The 20,707-nt window shown below is 43.1% G+C and overlaps 1 protein-coding gene across 4 annotated transcripts in view; it reads left to right on the forward strand.

Annotated features, from left to right (window-relative positions):
• The window catches only part of TRIM72 (tripartite motif containing 72), a 52,059-nt gene that overhangs the window by 18,881 nt on the left and 12,471 nt on the right, over nt 1-20,707 (forward strand). For 3 of the 4 annotated variants that reach the window (XM_058179723.1, XM_058179727.1, XM_058179725.1), the window contains exons 2-3: nt 18,279-18,706; nt 20,220-20,315. In XM_058179723.1, coding sequence (XP_058035706.1) covers nt 18,279-18,706; nt 20,220-20,315 — 524 coding nt within the window. Of the gene's footprint in view, nt 1-3,129; nt 3,392-18,278; nt 18,707-20,219; nt 20,316-20,707 lie in introns of those variants that run through there. The other variant, XM_058179726.1, reaches the window with a different exon arrangement.

Below are 20,707 nucleotides of genomic sequence, written 5' to 3' on the forward strand. Positions count from 1 at the left end.
TGGCATATTGATTTAAGGGATGTGATTAAATGATTAGAATGTTTAAATATAAATTCACACTCTGATATGAATCTTCATTTAAACACGTAACTTTCTGGGGATCTTCAAGCAATCCTTGTGAGTCTAAGCTATTTCACAGCATGTTTGGTGGGATAAAATGTCGACCACCCATGCCTGCTTCCCTGATTTTCTTTCAAGAACAGCAGGAAGAGAAGGAAAGGAAAGGGAGGAAGGAAGGGAGAGAGAGAAGGAGAAAGAGAAAGAAAGAGAAGAAAGAAAGAATAAGAGAAAGGAAGAGAAAGAAAGGAAGGGAGAGAGAAAGAGAAAGAAAGAGAAAGAAAGAAAGAAAGAAAGAAAGAGGAAGGAAAGAAGAGAGAAAAAGAAAGCAATAGAAAGAAAAAGAGAAAAAGAGGAGAAAGAAAATAAGAGAAAGAAAAAAGAAAGAAAGAGGTAGAGAGAGAGAGAGAGAAAAAGGAAGGAAAGAGAGAAAGAGAAAGGAAAAAAAGGAAGAGAAGGAAAGAGAAAGAGAGGAAAGAGGAAAGAAGGAAGGAAGGGGAAGGAAGGAAGAAAGGAAGGAAGGAAGGAAGGAAGGAAGGAAGGAAGGAAGGAAGGAAGGAAGAAAAGACAGAAATTTCCTCTTATAAATTCTATGGTTTGAATTTACTATTTCATGCAGTGCAAAACACTCCAAAGCTCAGCCAACCTCTCTCTAAAGATGTGGATTAGATTAAAAAGCACCCATATATTGCTGAGAACCAACAGAAAGAAGAGGCAGGTGTCTCTCGCTAGATTGCAGGGCTGTTTTGCAGCTGTCTCACTGCTGTTACCTTCTGAACTATTTATGGAAACAGCAGCTGCTTTGCAGGCTTAGCATTCCTCTCTTGCTCAACGCAAACCAGACTAAACCAGGTTTTCGTACAATGAAAGCAACCACTGCACAAAGGGAAAATGATCAGTCTCCCCAAAGTCAGAGGGCTGGGCACATTGGGGTGACTTCTGCATGATATCACCTTGAAGGCAACCTTCAAAAACATGGAGACTAAGAAGGAACGAAGCTTCAAATGTCACCTTCTGAGTTTTTTTTTCTAAGTCAAATTAAACATCAAAACCCACCCATCTTCTTCCATGCAAAAAAAAAAGAAGAAGAAGAAGAGAAGAATGAAAATAAATACCCTAATCCACATTTTATCCCCAAATTTTGTGTGCCATTGAGAATTAGACTGTTGGCAAATACATGCAAGCAATCCTCCATTTACCGTCATTTGTTTAGTGACTGTTTGAAGTTACAATGGCACTGAAAAAAGAGAGTTATGAACGTTTTTCACACTTGTGAGCTTTGCAGCCTCCCTGTGGGTCACCTGATCAAAATTTGGATGCTTGGCAACTGGCATGTACTTAAGACGGTTGCAAGTGTCTCAGAGGGTCATACCATCACCTTTTGAGAACCTCATTAGGGAAGCTAGATTCACTTAGCAACCATGTTACTAACTTAACTGCAGTGATTCACTTAACCACCTTGGCAAAAAAGGTTGTAAAAATGGGTCAAAGTCCCTTAACATCGCTTAGCAAAGGAGATTTTGGACTCAATTATGGTCGTAAGTTGAGTTTATTTGCCCTCAGAAATGCTTGCCTTCAGAAGCTGCGAGCACTCCATCACTGGAGATTTTAAAGAAGAGATTGGGCAGCCATTTGCCTAAAAGAGTATAGTCCTTTGCTTGAGCAGAGGGTTGGACTAGAAGACCTCCAAGGTCCCTTCCAAGTCTACTATTCTGTTGAAACAAAAACAAGAACAACAACCCTTCCATTTGTCACTCTCAGCAAGTGATGGGACTGCTTCTGAGATTGTAAGTGGGAGCCTGAAAAGTCAGCTTTCAAACATCAAGGGTAACAGCTCGACATACTCCCCATTGATAATGTGAATTTCTTATTTTATAATACAAGATTTCTGGAAGATTAGAGAAGTCATGCCAAAATAGGCCACCTAAACATCTGATGGGGAAGAGATATGAGAAGAAACACAAGGGGGCACCAAGAGAGCTCCTCCCTATTCCTTCTTAGGACCCTCCTCTAATCCTGTCATAAAAGTTATTCTGGGACATAGCTTGAACGGTCTGTCAGAAGTTTGGTAAATCCATGTAAAGAAAAATCCCAAGTAACAGGTCAAAAAAATGGTGGAGGTGCTACAAGGATCATCCATGGTGACCTTGTCTCCCTCACTTCACCCTCTTCCACATGATGATGGGCAGATCTGGGATGGAGAACATTTGGAAGGACCAAGAGATCAAGATCTTAAATAAGTTTTGCCTTGAGTTCTCTGGAAACCTTGTTTCAGAGGCGGATCCCCCCATTTTCAGAGGCCAGATTCCCCCAATCTGGTTCTCTATAAAGGAATTCTAGGAACTGAAGTGATAGAACTAAAGATCGCTAAGTAAAGGAAAGCTGCTTCAAATTGATGGGAACCATGCCCCAAAGATGCTCTTGGCCATCTCAGTTTATTGCAAGGGAACAATGTACAAGGTAATCCTTGATTTACATGATTTACAGTTCATTTAGTGACCGTTCGAAGTTACAACGGGACTGAGAAAAGGGACTTATGACCGTTTTTCACACTGACAACAGTTGCAGCATCACCACGGCGACATGGTCAAAATTCAGACACTTGGCAACTAACTCATATTTATGAAAGTTGCAGTATTCTGCGGGGTCATGTGATCGCTTTTTGCGACCTTCTGGCAGGCAAAAATCAATGGGGAAGCCAGATTAATAGAACAACCCTGTTACTCACTTAACAACTGCAGTGATTCCCTTAACAACAGTGGCTAGAGAGGATGTAAAATGGGGCAAAACTCACTTAACAAATGTCTTGATAGCAACAGAAATGTTGGGCTCAATTGTGGTCGTAAGTTGAGGATTATCTCTAGGGAAATCATTTAAGGCAATTTGATTCACCATGAGTCAAGGCTGACTCTCCCATTCCTGCATGATGTGATTCCTATCCTAAGACTCCTGGCAGCTTTCTTTAAAGTTGTGTGTGGTCACATTAATCAGCAGGGGCAAACAACTGCGTGCCCAGGCCTTCTTTGAGGCACCAAAATATATCGAATTATTTTTATACAGATAAACTGTAGGAGTAGAGCCTTGTTGATTTACTGAATCTGGTGCAGGGGAGAACGGAAGCATAATTTTGCCAGGGTCAATAATTTAATAGCCACTGAAAGCTTGCAGCACAATCCTTGCGTTACAACAAGAATGCCATGTCAAGGGGAAAAATCAACCTGGCACCATCCATCAGTCAAAGGAGAAGCAGCTGCAGTGTAGTTTACCTCATAATCTTGGCCAGAAAGAGAACTCTACTGGAACAGTTGTGAGTTGACCACTGATTGTAAGAAAGGTACGTTCTGCCTTATCTACTGACTCAATTCTAAGGGCTGATATATTATTGAGAATAGTTTTTATTAAAAGCCAATATATACACTTTCAAAATGTATATTTTTAAAAATTTGTCTCTGTTTTCTACTGTGAAAACTCTACTGAGGATTGATTTTCACAAGGGCTTGCTTGAAACAGTTCTGCTCTGTCCTTCAGTTTTTAACTTCCAGGCTACTCAGGTAAGGCTACCTTCTTCTTCTTCTTCTTCTTCTTCTTCTTCTTCTTCTTCTTCTTCTTCTTCTTCTTCTTCTTCTTCTTCTTCTTCTTCTTCTTCTTCTTCTTCTTCTTCTTCTTCTTCTTCTTCTTCTTCTTCTTCTTCTTCTTCTTCTTCTTCTGCTTCTGCTTCATGTGCCATATCTGTCATCGGATGTAGGCGATCATGTTGCCAATCCTATTTTTATCAGCAGTCGTACGAAAAAGTGCTGTTGAGTTTTGTCCCAACCAGTCTCTTGGATTTTGAAGCCATGATGTTCTTCTTCTGCCTGGACCTCATTTGCCTTCAATCTTTCCTTGGAGGATTAAGTGAAGTATGCCGTATTTTTCAGGGTGTCGCATCGCATGTCCAAAATATTCTAACTTTCGCCTTTTTTATGGTTTTGATGATTTCCTTTGGCTTTCACAGGCGGCTTATCACCTCTTCATTTCTGATTTTGTCAACCCAACTTATAGGTAACAGCCACCTGTAAATCCACCTTTCAAATGCTTCTAGTTTAATAAAGTTACTTACCATAAGCAAATAACTACTCTCCATCACCATTGGTCTCTTAAGAGAAATAGGAGGAGGAGGAGGAGGAGGAGGAGGAGGAGAAGGAGGTGGTGGTGGTTGTCTGGCAAATTGGTAATACCAGGATAATAGCATTAATTGGGACTTTCAAAGCTGTTACAGATTTGACAGATACTATAGATAATATTAGACACAATATAATATATAAAGGTTGAATATACACTTCTCGACTTAAAACCACAATTGGGCCCAACATTTCTGTTGCTAAGTGAGACATTTGTTAAGTGAGCTTTGCCCCATTTTGCAACCTTTCTTGCCACAGATGTTAAGTGAATCACTGCAGTTCTTAAGTTACTAGCAAGGTTGTTAAGTGAATCTGGCTTCCCCATTGACTTTACTTGTCAGAAGGTTGTAAAAGGGGATCACATGATTCCCAGGACACTGGAAAAGTCATAAATATGAACCAGTTGCCAAGTGTCTGTATTTTGACCATGGGGACACTGCGACGGACATAAGTATGAAAAATGGTCATAAGTCACTTTTTTCAGTGATGGTGTAACTTTGAACGATCACTAAATGGACTTTTGTAAGATGAAGCCTACCTGTAGTTAGGGCTGCCATATCTGGGCTGAAAAAAAAATCTGAGCCATCCCAATGAAGAGATTCAGAAAACTAAATCACTGCTCTTATTTTGGTAATTTCCCAGATTTTATAGCCCCAGTATCAGAGTCTTCCCCTATCCCTATCAGAAAGCCCTTCATAATGCTTAAATAATTCCTAAAGTTTGTAAAATATTATTGAAAGTGTATTTGAAAATATCTATGTTAAGAGAAAGGTAAAGAAAAAGATGTGTTAGCCTAAAGAAAAATCTAGATCTTTAAAAAGGATGTATACAAGAAGAAAAATAATTATTCTACAAGGGTAACTTGCATGGAATGATCTAATTTTAATGAGTTAATTGGAGTTAGTTGGAATTGTATTGGTCTGAAAGTGAGTTTTGAAGTATGTATGCTAAGGGGAAATTTAAAAAAGATGTATTAGAATGGAATAGGAATAGGAATAGGAATAAGAATAAGAATAGAATAGAATAGAATAGAGTAGAGTAGAATAGCAAAAGTTGGAAGAGACCTTGGAGGTCTTCTAGTCCAACCCCTTGCTTAGGCAGGAAACTCTACGCCACTTCAGACAAATGGCTATCCAACATCTTCTTAAAAACTTCCGGTTTTGGAGAGTTCACAACTTCTGGAGGCAAGTTGTTCCACTGATTAATTTTCTAAGTGTCAGGAAAATTCTCCTTAGTTCTTACATTTCTAAAACATTAGAAAGTGTTTTAATTTTAGAAATGTTTTTGTTAAGTTCTGGGCGAAGAATGGAGGTGAGGCCGAAGTGATTTCTAACAGTTCTTTATTCAATACTGCCTGTGAGACAACAGCATTCCTTGCTGATACAGCTCCTTTTATATAAAACTGATCAGCCAAACAACCAATTAAGAGAGAGTATTTTTCCGCTTCAACAGTGGACCAGAGTGAGAACTTCAACAGACAACTAAACACTATATACAATACATAACAACCCTCCCCCCCAAGATGGAGCATTATGGTGATCACATAACAGTTTAACATATGTAGTGTTTTAGGTATGAAGGGCGGTGATGTGTCTGTCCCAACCTACGAGGTTTCGTCTCAAGAACAGTAGCTTTGACTAGGTGGAGTGGCTGACACTGCTTCAGGTGCAGCTTGTGGCAACAGCAAGGGTTCGGTCACTGGTGCTCCTAACACAAAGGGAACCAGGTCAGCAGCATCTGCCTCACCACAGTCCCTTGTCAGTACCATTGTTGGTGGCTTAGTTGGCGTGTCCTTAGCCAGGATTCTCTCTGGTGGAGTCAGAGGTGAAATGCTCCCGGTTGGACCAGATCGCCCAATTCGGTAGCGATGGCGGCAGGTGGTTCGGAGAACCAGTGCAAAAATCCCTCCCCCCCCGCACCCCAGCTGAGCTGTGTGATCATCAGAGGTCTGAAAAAATGCTTTTAAAAGTAAAAAAAAAGCCTCTGATGAATTATTTTTAAAAAACCTCTTACAACAGCCCCCGCCCATGCCTACGCAATTGCCCAGTCCCCATTTGCCTACTTGCTGCTTCTTTTGGACTTGCTCCTGCCTTGCTTTGCTTTGGCTGCTTCAATCAATTGCATCAGCTAGCAACTCAATCTGCCTGCCTGCAATCCATCTCATTGGTGAGCAACTCAGTCTGCCTGCATTCAATTGGGTAAGTAACTGAGGGTGGGGGAGCTTTAAAAATAGTTAATTGGGTTTTTTTTTAAGGAAGTTTTTTTTAGACAGCAATTTAAAGTTAAGGAAGTTTTAAATCTAGCTGCTTTTATCTAAAAAATATAAATAAAATAAAATAAAATAAAATGTTTGTGCAGCTTTCTGAGATTTGGTGTGTTTCTGTAGTGTTTCACTCTAATTACACAAACACACAAAATCTCACAAAGCTGTATGTGGCATTTTGTGTGTGTGTATGTGAGAGAGTCAGTTGTGTTGTGTGTGTGTAAAGTGTGAAAATTGGTTTTTGAGCTTTTTGTGGCTGTGTGAGGTTCCTGCTTGTTGCAGGAGCCATTTTGGCTGAAGTACAGCTGCTTTTGCAATGTGTGTGAGTGTGTTGTGTTGTGTTGTGTGTGTGTAAAGTGTGAAAGTTTTTTTTGGTACCTCTTATTGTTTTGTGTACTTTGTTTATTATTTTAATTATTTATTGTTATTGGCCACGCCCACAAGGTCACCTGACCACCAAGCCACACCCACCAAAAGCCACACCCTCAGAACCAGTAGGGAAAAAAATTAGATTTCACCCCTGGGTGGAGTCCATTCTGGCTGGCGGCAAACAAAGGTTCCGAGGTGGCCACACAGTTGGTTAATATGACAGTGCCACAACTTGCCATCGTCAAGTGCTGCCCTGTAGGAATGCAGCCCAGTAACATCCACTACCCAGGCAGGAATCCAGGAAGGGTCCCCGGCATAGTTGTGGGCATAGAGAAGGTCACCTGATGAGAATGACTGTGTTGTGTCCTCCCTGCCTCCGTCCGAACGATGGCTTAATTAGCCGGCTCTTATCAGCTCTGGCAGCAAAAGAGCCAGCGTCTGCCAAGAGCCCTCGTTGGCTAACAAGATGCTGGTGAGTCACAACCTTCAGCTCTAGTCAATCCGTGGATTTGCCTGATACAAAGAGACACACCAGCTCTTGCTGCCTTTTATATCCTGTGGGGTGTGGCTCCATGACTCAGCACTTCCTAGGCCTGCCCCTCCCCTGCTTCTGTTGTTCTATTCTCTCCTGCCTACGAAACCTGGGATTGAGCCAAGCCTGATTGCTGTCAGCTGGATCTGCAGGTGTGGCCTGGGGGGGGAAGAGTCAGGAGAAGGAGGCCTCATTATCTCTTTCGCTTGGCCTGCTTCTGGCTCCTGGAGCTGATCCAGGGAGGCTGGTGCTTCCGAGGTAAGTCCTGATGGCCTTTCCCCCTCACTGTCCAAATCACTTTCTGGCAGCAGGCCCGGCTCTGAGTCACTTTCTGGCGGCAGGCCCGGCTCCAAGGCATTTTCCGGCTTGAGGCCAGGTTCAGGTGCGGGAGCCACAACAGACTGGAGCTGGCTGGTTGAGTCTGCAGGGACCTCCAAGGAGTAGTCCGGGTATAGCCGGTCCAAATTGGTTCACAGGTGGTGAAACATTATGAGTTCAGCCAGACTCCTGTTGGTAGTGGAGTTTGGTGTGATGTGTGATGTGCTGGATCAGGAGATACTTGGCTATCCGTGTTTGCCAGGCCCTCAGGCCCATTCTTGCCAGTGCTTCCTTTGCTGATTGGACCATCTGCTCAGCTTGCCCATTGCTAGCAGGATGGAATGGTGCAATCAGGGCATGACAAATGCCGTGACTTGCTAGGAACAGCTCGAACTAGATTGATGTAAGCTGTGGCCTGTTGTCTAAAATGAGGACATCTGGCATTCTTTGGGTCGCAAACAGCCTTTTTTTTTTTTTTTATAAAAAGTTTTATTTTTACAATCATATCAAATAATTCATCCAATGTACAGTTATATACAATTAGTCGGGCTTGCCCAGTCACCACCACCCTTTTTAACACTCTTCCCTCTTCTACCTTCTTTTACTTTCCAAACCTTCCTCTCCTTCTCTTATCTACATCCACTCCTCCCTCCACCCTACACCTTCCTTCTCCCTCTACTATCCCTCTTCCTTCCTCTTCTCCTCTTTCCTACCTCCTACTCTCTCTTTTCTCCCTCCCCACCGTTCTAAAATGGTAACTATGCAGACCCGACCCTACATTAATTATATTTCTTCAATAATCCCTGTACATTAACCATCACTCCATCTCTATCAAAAACCCCCCCAATTCCCTCCCCTTACCCCCACCCCCACCCCGACTTCCCAGAACAAAATGCAGGGTATCAAAACTAACAATCATAATCCAAAATAATTCCTAAATTATAATCTTTAGTCACACCACACTTAGTCACACTCTCAATTCCCCTCTCCTTCAAAAATATATCTAATACAAAATATTTCCTAAATTTACTCATATGCTATTCGATATTTTTTTTTTTTATCTGATACTTATTTTAAATATAATCAATCCACATTTTCCATTCTAAAATATATTTTTCTAGTATATAGTCTTTCAAGTAAGCGGAGATTTTTGTCATCTCTGCCAGATTTAATACTTTGAGTGTCCATTTGTTGTTTTGTTTTGTCCATTCTTCGATTGTAGGTAATTCTTCTTTCTTCCAATACTGAGCAATCAAAAGTCTTGCGACTGTTATTAAGTTCAAAATCAGTTTAGTCTCTATAGCTGTATAGTCCATAATTATTCCTAGTAGAAAGAACTGCGGAGTAAACTTAATCTTCTTTTTCAAAATATTCTGCATGATCCACCAGCCTTTAATCCAAAATACTTTAACTTTTTTACAAGTCCACCATATATGGTAATAAGTAGCATCTTCACAATCGCATCTCCAACATTTAGCAAGATCTAATATGTGTTTCTTGTAAACAGGTAATGTCATTTTTAAATTATTTCAAATAATGAAATACTCTCCTTCTCTTCTGCGGTGAATTCAGGCCATTAACATTCCAAGATAATAGTTTAATTGCCATTATCGGCCAAAGGAAACTTTTGGAACACCAGCCGCAGATCACATTTTACTTTAGGCCTTGCTCCTCCCACTGTTTCCATTGTAGTAGTTGCCAGTTGTTGTTGTGCCTTCATCTCTTGTTCCTTGCGTTTAGCAGCAGCTCTAGTCAGCCTTTGTTCTTTTGAATCTAAACCGTCGTAGGTATTTCCAACACTTGTAATAAATCTTCTTCCATCACAATCTGTTCTTGTACCTGCTTCACTTCTCTTTCCTTCACTTCAGCCTCCCTTCTTCTAGCTTCCAATGGGGGAAGACTTCCAACTTTTAATACCTCAACATAAAATTCTCTTGCTTTTCCAACCGTATTGAAACGATGTACTTTCCCTGCATAATATACTATTATACCAGTTGGAATATCCCATCTATATTCAATCTGATGTTTTTTAAGTTCATTCACCAGGAAGGCAAATTCCTTCCTAGCCCTTAACATTTTTGGTGGAATTTCCTTTAATATCAAGATATCTTGACCAGCAATCTGAATCTTCTCCCCCTTATATGAAGCTTGCAAAATCTGATTTCTCACTATTCTGTTTGTAAAATAAATAACAACATCCCTTGGCAACTTTTTTTGCCTTGCTATCCAAGAATTCACACGATATATTTTTTCAATTTGATAAGCCACATCTGCTGGACGAGCTGCTAATATCTCAGCAAATACTTCAGAAAAAAATTCCCTTAAATTCTCTTCCTTATTTTCTTTCAAACCTCGGATTCTAAGAGCAAATTCCATATTTCTGTATTGTATCAAAACTATTTCATCCTCTGTCTTTTCCATTTTACTTTGAAATTCATCCATTTTATTTTCTAATTTTGAATTATGTTGCTTAATTACTTCAACCTCCTCTTCCAATAAAATCACATTCGTTGCCAAACTTTGTACTGCCATTACAAATCCTTCTTTAACTTCTTTATTTCCCACTTGAATTTCTGATATCTGCTCTTTCATTTCAGACATCTCATCAGTTATAACTTTAAATTTTTCTTCTATAAAGCCTTTTAAGTTCTCTTGTAACGCCTCTAAATTCAATGTTCTAGTCTCTGCTGTATGAGCTGGAGGCACCAGCTGATAAAGTACCAGAGCTCTTTGTTACAGTAGACTTTAATTGTTTGGCTGCCATCTTCTATAAAATTATTTATTTATTTATTTCCAACTTAATATTCACTTTAAATCTTCTTAACCTCTAAGAAACACAGTCTTTTAAAGCAGTATTTAAAAATCTCCCCTAGATTCTATCAGCAGGCAGCAAAGAGTTAAAGCAGCAAGTAACATGCAAATTACCAACTGCAGAGGCACACGCTGAAAGTATCACTTTCGCTTTCCACTCGTTAACTTGTTAACAATTCGCCTCCATTTTCTTGCTGTTTTCAAGCTTGTTACAAAGTATCGCGGAATCGGCTTGGCTACTTGCTTAAAGTTCTCCCACTTTCGTTCTGTCCGGTATAATCCTTTATTGTCCAAAATAAATCTCGGCGTTTGGTCGTGGTGATTGGTTCCGCCAAAGCAGAAGAATCCTCGGATCTGGAGCACTTCGGGTTACTGGAGGGAACTTAACCCTTCAAACCCCTTTTTTCTCAGGGGCTTTAGGGAAATTCAACCTCTGCCCTCAGCTCACCCCTTCTCCTTCTCCCGAAGAGGGGGTTTTCCGAACCGCTGGGCAGCAGATTTAAGCTGTCCTAGCGATTCCACATAATCCAGAGGTTGGTGATCGTAAAGATCACCGCCATCACCTACGGTGCCAAACCGGAAGTCGCAAACAGCCTTTTAAGGGCCTTGATCACAGCATCCGAGGCGGTCAATGTCATGAGTACCACCTCAAGCCATTTTGAGTAGGGATCCACAATTTGTCAGCATTACAGAAAACCCCCCAACTCCAAGTAAAAACTCCGAAGCAAGCTTCTTTCAAAGTTCTATTTACTAGGATAGGTGAACTGGCACATCTGAGAAAATCTGAATCTGAGAGGTCCGAGTTTTCCCTCAATAAATCAAAACCCCCAAAACCATCCCCTGACTCCATAGTCAATCACATGCTCCAACCGCCAACTGTCCCATCTCGAGACAGCACTCTGACCACTCCTTCTCCAGATGCAGGATCGGCCTGACCTGGACGGACAGGAAGATTGCTATTATGTCTAAAGACAACCCCTCTACTAAATCCCCCCTTCTACTTTCCCACACATGAGAAAGTGGCAGCACAGAAGCTTCTGGCCTAATATGGCTTCCAAAGCTGACACAACCACCATAAAGGCATGTCCATGGAAAGGCCCGCAAAGTCCCTTGACCCTTGACCATAGTGTCTTGGGTGCTTCCCACTTGTGTGCTGGAATGGATGGGGGGGCTGGCCTTGACTTTTGGCCAGGCTGACAAGATGCGACCCAATCAATGATTGCCTTGTCTAAGTTGGGCCACCAGACATAACTGCAGGCAAATGCCTTCATCCACACAATCCCTGGGTGGCCTACATGAAGAGATTCCAAAACTGGCCATCGCAGCCTCTGAGGTACCACCGCACAACTGCCCCAGAATAGGCATCCCTATTGAGCAGACAGCTCATGTTGCCAGGTGTGGAAGGGAAGAGACTATGTGCTGACTAGCCCCTTTGGCCACCCCTCCACACTCAGTTGAGCACTTGGGTGATGACAAGGTCCTTGGCAGAGTGTGCAGCAATCTCCGATGCCGTAATGGGGCCAGACAGCAGGTCTTCAATTAATAAAATAGATGATGTTGAGACCAGATCCTCCAAAACAGTCAAGAGTGGGCATCGGCTGAGGGCATTGACATGGCTAAGTGTGTTACCCGGCCGATGCAGGAGGTGGTAGCTGTATGCAGAGAGAAACACAATCTGTTGTGTCTTCAGCTCCCGAGCCTGGCCTCTTGGCAGAGAGTGACTCAGAGAGTGAGGGGAAACAGTCGACAGGGGTTCCCTATGCAGGACCTTCCTGTCTGGCTCCGCTCCAGGTTCCAGAGGCAGGCTAGGTGGAGGAGATGATGAGGCCTCTTTCTCCCACACCTTCCCCCTCCCAGGAAATGCCTCAAGACTCAGCTGCTGACAATCAGTCCTGGTTAAATCTCAGGCATCGCAGAAAGGAGAGGTGGGAACAACAAAAGAAGCGGTGGGGCAGGCCTGCTGAGTCATGGAGCCACAACCCACAGGGTATAAAAGCAGGAGGGGCTGCTCTATAGCTTCTTGTGACGGACAAAAACTGACTTTTGGAAACTTTGGCTGCAATATTTCGAGACTAAGAATTTGGCTTCTAGATTTCTGTTTATTTCTGTACTCTTAGTTGCTCTAGCAACGAACTGCAGTTACACTGGCTTCTGAGGAGATAAGAGAACTTGGCAGGCAATCGCAGGTTTGTTGGCAGAACTGATATCTGCCGTAGGAATAAATTGCTGGCAGATATAGTCAGCTCGCGTGTCTTCTTGGTTGTGGTTGGGGTGGGGACAGAACACAGTCCAGCACGGCATGTGAGGGGAAAAAATTTGTGGCATTTGGTAGTCCCCGGTGAGCAGGCCCAGTAGCGGTTTGTGATTGGTTACAAGGTCAAATGGTTTACCTTAGAGGTATTCATGGAAGCATTTGACTCCTGCAATCGCAGCCAAAGCTTCCTTGTCCAGCTGGCTGTAGTTTCATTCGGCTGATGACAAATCCATGAGAAGAAAGCGATCGGGGTCTCTCTTCCGTTCGGGAATCAGTGGCTTAAAATGGTGCCGAATAGAGGCGCGTCACAGATGAGAACCAAAGGAAGATTCTCATTGAATTGCATCAGGACACTGTTTGAAGATAGCAGTTCCTTGACAGCGGAGAAGGTAGCAGCTTCTTTTCAGCACCAAGACCAAGAAATCTTATTGAGCAAACGATGGAGAGACTCAGCTATGGAAGCTTTGTCCGGCAAGAAGACACTGTAGAAATTTAAGAGTCCCAAGAATGCCTGGAGTTTGATTTTGTTCTTGGGTGTGTGAGCTTCCTGGATGGCTTGGACCTTTGCCTGTTTAGGGTATAACCCAGAGGCATCAATAAGGTAGCCGAGGAACTCTACCTGTGGAACAGTGGTCTTGCACTTTTAGTTTTTAACTTTGAGGACAACTTCCTGGAAACGGGTGAGTACTTCTCACAGACAGTCGAGGAGTTCAGCGTTGTTGGCTGCTGACACTAAGATATTATCAAAATAGGGGATGGCACCTGGGATGCCTTGCAAGAGATGCTCCATCAGGCTCTGGAAAAGTGCTGGTGCCACGCTCACCCCAAATTTCAGCCGGTGACATCTATAAGCTCCTCATTGTGTTACAATCATCTAAGCCTCATCTGTGGCATCATCAACTGATAACTGTTGGTAGGCTTGGGCAAGGTCCAGTTAAGTGAAGACCTTACCTGCACCCAGAGAGTGCAGCAGATGTTGGACTACAGGCACTGGGTATGCATTTTGCTGTAACACTTTATTTAATGTACATTTATAGTCTGTGCAGATGCAGATAGGACCTTCTGGCTTCACAGGCATCACAATTGTAGTCTCCCATTTTGTGTGGTCAACAGGTTCCAGGATTCCTTGGCTGATGAGCTTGTTGAATTGCTCATTAATCTTTGAGCACAAGGCGAACGGTACTCTTCGTGGCTTCATTTCAATCAGAGAAACCTAGAGGTCAAGGTTGAATGTGCCTTGTTGAACGCCTTCTGCAGGGTGAGATCTCTTTTTGCAAGGAGGTGCTGCTGTACCTTGATGTCCCTCACACTATTCTGTCCAAGAGAGCATCATCTAAGTCCCTAAACTCACAATGCAGGGTTGCCTTTCAAAGGGTGGCAATGCATTTGTTGATGGATTCACTTTCAGCCTGATTCCAATGATGGAAAGCATGGTGATATGTGATTTGCGAAGGTTTAGGTGTATATTGAGTCCATAGCTTGCTCTGCAGCACGTCCCACAGTGCAGACTGACCAGCCAGTGGAGCGAGGAGAGTCCTGGCCATCTCAAAGATCTCTGGGCTGCAGAAGTTTAGGAAAACTTCTTGTCAGTGATCACAGCAAAGTCATTGGCTTTGAGGAAGCAGTTGAAATGAGCAAGGTAGGAGTCCCATGTCTCAGAGACCGGGTTGTGTGGGGCAAAAGGCAGTATACAGCCATTTTCCAAGAGACCAAAGGGTCTCAGAAACTGTGGATCAGCTCCAGTGATTCAGCTCTGAATGGATCAGCTCGTAGTGAAAAGCTCTTTGCAGTCTCAATTTCCATTTGATCCCATCCTCATTGCTAGTTTTAAGTTCTGGGCAAAGAATGGAGGTGAGGCCAGAGTGATTTTTAACAGTTCTTTATTCAATTCTGCCTGTGAGACAACAGCACTCCCTGGCTGACACGGCTCCTTTTTATATAAAACTGATCAGCCAAACAACCAATTAGGAGAGAGTATTTTCCCGCTTCAACAGTGGACCAGAATGAGAACTTCAACTGACAACTATATACTACATACAATACATAACAGTTTTTAATGAAAAGCCTAGTGCTTTAAAATGGATGAAAAAAATATTTTTCCCTTTAAGGTTAAAGAATCTGAAAGAATACAGTTAATTTTGTTAATACAAATGATGATAATTTGTAAAGATGATTAAGTACAAATAGAAATACACATTGCTACAACAGCAAGGAAGATTAAGCAGTAATGGTTAAATTGATCGTTCTATTCAAAGAGAAGAATATATTTCTGTTTTTATTTTATTTATTTATTTATTTTATTTGATTTTTATACCGCCCTTCTCCCGAAGGACTCAGGGCGGTGTACAGGCAAGATAAAACCCACAATACAAATATACACGTTAAAATACCTTTAAAAAACTTATTTAAAATTAGCCTGAAGTTAAAAATTACCGTCAATTAAAACCCCATTTAAAATTGCTAAAATTCACTTTTAAAATCCAATTTAAGCCAGCCCCGCGCGAATAAAAAGATGTGTCTTCAGTTCGCGACGGAATGTCCGAAGGTCAGGTATTTGACGTAAACCCGGGGGAAGCTCATTCCAGAGTGTGGGAGCCCCCACAGAGAAGGCCCTTCCCCTGGGGGCCGTCAGCCGCCATTGTTTGGCGGACGGCACCCTGAGAAGTCCCTCTCTATGGGAGCGTACGGGTCGGTGGGAGGCATGTGGTAACAGCAGGCGGTCCCGTAAGTACCCAGGTCCTAAGCCATGGAGCGCTTTAAAGGTCGTAACCAACACCTTAAAGTGCACTCGAAAGGCCACAGGCAGCCAGTGCAGTCTGCGCAGGAGCAGTGTTACATGGGAGCTACGCGTAGCTCCCTCTATCACCCGCGCAGCTGCATTCTGGACTAACTGAAGCCTCCGAGTGCACCTCAAGGGGAGCCCCATGTAGAGAGCATTACAGTAATCCAAGCGAGAGGTAACGATTTATTTGGATATCACTTCTGGATTTTGTGTTTGTGATTAAAAAATATATATGAAACTTTGATGTTGGTTTTACCGATTAGATAGATTTGTTATTATAGAAATGGCTAGTTATAGCCATTAGTTATATACTAATGTATAAATAAAAGTAAAAAGTTGAGGTTGTAATCAGAGGTGGTGTTGTGGCTCCCACCCCTGAACCTGGCCCCATGCCTGAAAGTGCCTTGGAGTCGGGCCTGCTGCCAGAAAGTGACTCAGAGCCGGGCCTGCTGCCAGAAAGTGACTTGGACAGTGAGGGGGAAGGGCCGTCAGGACTTACCTCAGAAGTACTGGCCTACCTTGCTCAGCTCCAGGAGCCAGAAGCAGGCCAGGTGAAAGAGATAATGAGGCCTCCTTCCCCTGACTCTTCCCCCCCCCCCCAGGCCATGCCTGCAGACCCAGCTGACAGCAATCAGGCTTGGCTGAATCCTAGGTTTCGTAGGCAGGAGAGAAGGGAACAACAGAAGCAGGGAAGGGGCAGGCCTAGGAAGTGCTGAGTCATGGAGCCACACCCCACAGGATATAAAAGGCAGCAAGAGCTGGTGTGTCTCTTTGTATCAGGCAAATCCACGGATTGACTATAGCTGAAGGTTGTGACTCACCAGCGTCTTGGCAGCCAACGAGGGCTCTTGGCAGACTCTGGCTCTTTTGCTGTCAGAGCTGATAAGAGCCGGCTAATTAAGCCATCATTCGGATGGAGGTGAGGAGGACACAACAGGTGGGCGGCACATGAATTAACAACCAGTTCGCCCAGCATCGAAAATGTGAGTGTGTGCACCAATGGTGAAATCCAAATTTTTTTACTACAAGTTCTGTGGGTATGGCTTGGTAGGCATGGTATGGTTTGGTGGGCGTGGCTTGGTGAGCATGGCAGGGGAAGGATACTGCAAAATCCCCATTCCCTCCCCACTCCTGGGGGAAGGATATTGCAAAATCTCCATTCCCACCCCACTCTGGGGCCAGCAAGAGGTAGTATTTGCCGGTTCTCTGAACTATTCAAAATTTCCGCTACCGGTTCTCTAAAACCTGCTGGATTTCACCCCGGTACGCACTAACCCTAACCCTAACCATGTGCTTTGCTTGTGTGTGCGGCTTGCACGCATGCGCACAGCTTTAAAAACGCAGCTAAATAGGACAGTATAGCACCGGGGCAGGTGGGTGGGGGGCGGGGGCCCACCCGCAGGTCTCAACTACTGGTTCACCTGAACCAGTCTGAACTGGCAGCAGCCTACCACTGGTTATAATGTTGTTATCTTGTACTATGCCAAAAAGAGTCAGAAGTCAAAGCCTTTTTCTTTCTTTCCCCATTTCTTTTTCCTTCCCTTAACTTTCTATTTTTAATTTTTCTTTGCTTTTTATACATTGACTATTTTCAGTCTACTAACCCCTACATTTCTTGAAAGTCAACAATGGGAACAACTGAGGAGGGGGAATAATTTAACAAGAGCTATAAAGAGGGATGAAATCCAGAGTGAGCCTGATTCTGGCTACATGATTCTGGGATGAAGACATGGACCTACAACTCTGTTGATGGAGCTGCTACTCAGAAATGTTCTCATCTTCATCTGATAACCTCCTGTGTTTGCTCATTGCTACTTTTTTTTGAAGGAAGGAAAGGAACAATAGTACTAGGTAGAGCCAACTGAAATTTGTTGGATTGTCAGAGCTGGAAGGTCATTAAACCTGGGTCTCATGCTAAAAGGGAACCACAAAGTTAGAAACTTCCTTTAAAAAGTTATAAAAATATTAAAAGTATTCATCATCATATTGGGAGATGTGCTTCCCCCTTTTTATTGCAATTTCATAATTTCAACAATGATCTCAAAAGCTTGAGAAGATCCAGATTTTGGAGAAAGCCTGGATCTAGGACAACTTTTATGTTATAACTACCAGATCTAAGATGCAAAGTTCCAAATGACCATTAGATGGCAATCTCAAAGAGGAGCTGAAATCAACACTTTCCTGCCCTCTAATGGTCATTTGGATATTTGCAGGCCAGTTTTGATAGCCCTACTCTCTTTGGAAGCCCAAAGTCTTTCCTTAAATCAAACATCCTCTACCCTTGCATCTCAACAGGGCCACATATTACACAAAATGGGTGGGGATTAAATTGCACATTATTATAATTTTCTACATCTTTCTTGGTGGGGGCAGCATAGTTAACATTGCCTAATCTCTATGGAGATTCTCAGTCATCCAGATTATGGTTGTCCCATAGGAGCTTTTTCAAAAGCCAACTGAACTTCCTTTGTTTTTCCTTGAAGACATTTTGCTTCTCATCCAAGACGCTTCTTTAGTTCTTTTCTGAGAACCGAAGAAGCTACTTCAGTTGTCAAGAAAATTGCGGGGAAGTAATCATGGGGTCATTGTGCATTGAGCTCTTTATTCATATTCATATGTTTGGTGTTTATTGCACTGCAGAAAATAAGGGGACCCCGGTGGTTTGATGGGGGCAGTAGTAGAAGACTAAGTAAATCAGATTCTGGGTTCCCACTGTCCTTCTTGGTTGCCAGGTCCTTGTCTCTCCATCGTCACCATGTCCAGCTCCCAACAACGCCTCATGCAGGGCATGCACCAGGACCTCAGCTGCCCCGTCTGTCTCAAGCTCTTCCAGTCCCCTGTGACAACAGAGTGCGGGCACACCTTCTGCCAGGCCTGCTTGGCCCGTGTGGCCACCGAAGAGTCTGAGGGCAAAACTTCTCCCTCGTGCCCCACCTGCCAAGCCATCACCAAGGTGGAACATCTGCGGATTAACCAGCAGATGGAGCATTTGGTGGAGTCTTTCCGGCAGGTGCCTCGTGATCACTGTGAAGAACACCTTGACCCGCTCAGTGTCTACTGCGAACAGGACCGGCAGGTGATCTGCGGGGTTTGCGCCTCACTAGGCAAGCATAAGGGGCACAACATTATTACTGCTGCTGAGGCCCACCAGAGGATGAAGGTAAGAGATTGAGATTGAACACAGTCCTAGGGGTGTGTTGTTCTCCTCCTTGTTCCTCTGCCGGTGTGAGTCCCAGCAGGTGCCTCTGACTTGGATTCAGTCCAGGGATGGGGTGCTGGGGGTTCACAAGGGTTCAGGAGAACCTCTAGCTAAGATTGTGCAGTTCAGAGAACCCCCAAATCCCACTCCTGGCTGGTCCCGTCCACCACTCCCCTCCCCTCCCAAGAGTCCCCATATAGCCTGTTTTGAATGCAGGTAAGTGCAGGGCACATGCGGAGGCTTGGTGAGGGCAAAAAATGGGTCCATTTCCTGCCTCCAGAGGGCTTCCGGAGCCTGGGTAAGCCATTTTTGCCCTCCTGGTGGCTGGAGGAAAGCCTCCGGAGCCCGGGAAGGGCAAAAACATCCCTCCTCGCCGTGGTGCAGGAGGCTGACTAGGCCATGCCCACTATGGCCATGCCCACCCAGCAACCGGGCAGAGAACCCCTTGCTAAAAATTTTGAAGCCCACCCCTGGTTCAGTCAGGCCATTGGTCAATCCGGCAAGGACAGGCCACAGGGGGATTGCAAGCAAGGATCTTGCCAGTCAGAGAAATGCCAAGGATTATACCTGGTACCATTCCTGCAAAATTTGTGTTCTCTCTCTGAGCTAAAGTCTTTGTCCTAAAGTATGGGTGGTCGTGTTATTTGTTGATTCTACCAAGCTATGACATTTTATGGAAATTTACAGGAATTTCCTGTAGATGGGTGGGTGGGCAGATGGGTGGGTGGGCAGATGGGTAGATGGATGGATGGATAGACATGGACAGATGGGTAGATAGGCATATGGGTAGATGGATGGATGGGTGAGTGAGTGAGAGAGTGAATGAATGAAACTACTGATAGTCCTCAATTTACAGCCACTAGTGAGCTCAAAATTTATGTTGCTAAGTGAGAAATTTGTTAAGTGAGTTTTGCTCCATTTTACAACAGTTCTTGATTTGTTAAGTGAATCACTGCAGTTGTTAAATTAATAACACAGTTTTTGCTTGTCAGAAGGGGATCACATGTCCCCGTAACTGTCATAAATGTGACTCAGCTGTCCAGCAGCCAAATATGCTACCACGGTCATAATAATAATAATAATAATAATAATAATAATAATAATAATAATAATAATAATAATAATAATAATAATAATAATAATAATAATAATAATAATAATAATAAAATAAATAAATATGTAAATAAATATGTAAAATAAATTGTAAAAATAAATATGCTACCACGGTCATAAGCGTGACAAATGGCCATGACTCACTTTTCTTAGTGCCGTTGTAACTGCGAACAGTCACTAAATAAGCTGTTGTAAGTTGAGGACTAACTGTACTGTCTCCCTGAGGGTAGAGCAGGAGATTATGAATCTCCCAGAATATTTGCTCCAGATCACTGTCAAATGAAGTATCTTCTCTCCCGCTCTTTTTCTGAGAAATTTCTGTATTTTGTCTCTCCTTGCTTACCATCTGGCATAATTGCAGAAACAGCTTCCTCAGCAGCAGGTCCAGCTTCAAGAAGCCCAAATACGCAAGGAGAAGACAATTGCCCTGCTAAATCGGCAAATAGCAGAAGTGGAGGTACCAATCCTGGATGTTTGTTTGTCTGTGTGTGAGAGAGACTCTGATAGGTAGGTAGTAGAATGGTGGTTTATAACATATAAGATCTATAAAGATATACAACATTAAAATGATGGCTCACTAACTGCATTGCTCCATGCTAAGTAAGCACACACCTACCTTACGTGTGCATATGCAAACATCACACACAAACACATGGCACAAATATTCTACAAACCTATATTTAGTTTATACTGCAGAATTTATATTCTGCAAACTTTATATTTAGGGAGAATATCCTTAACCCATGTCACCTGTTTTCTTAGTTTTTCCTATTTTATCCTCTTAATTTTAATAGTTTTGTATTATATTTTTATCATTTTGTAAGCTACCCAGTTGTTACAACAGTGAGA

This window comes from Ahaetulla prasina, chromosome 4 (assembly GCF_028640845.1).
Source record: "Ahaetulla prasina isolate Xishuangbanna chromosome 4, ASM2864084v1, whole genome shotgun sequence".
Lineage (NCBI taxonomy): Eukaryota > Metazoa > Chordata > Lepidosauria > Squamata > Colubridae > Ahaetulla > Ahaetulla prasina.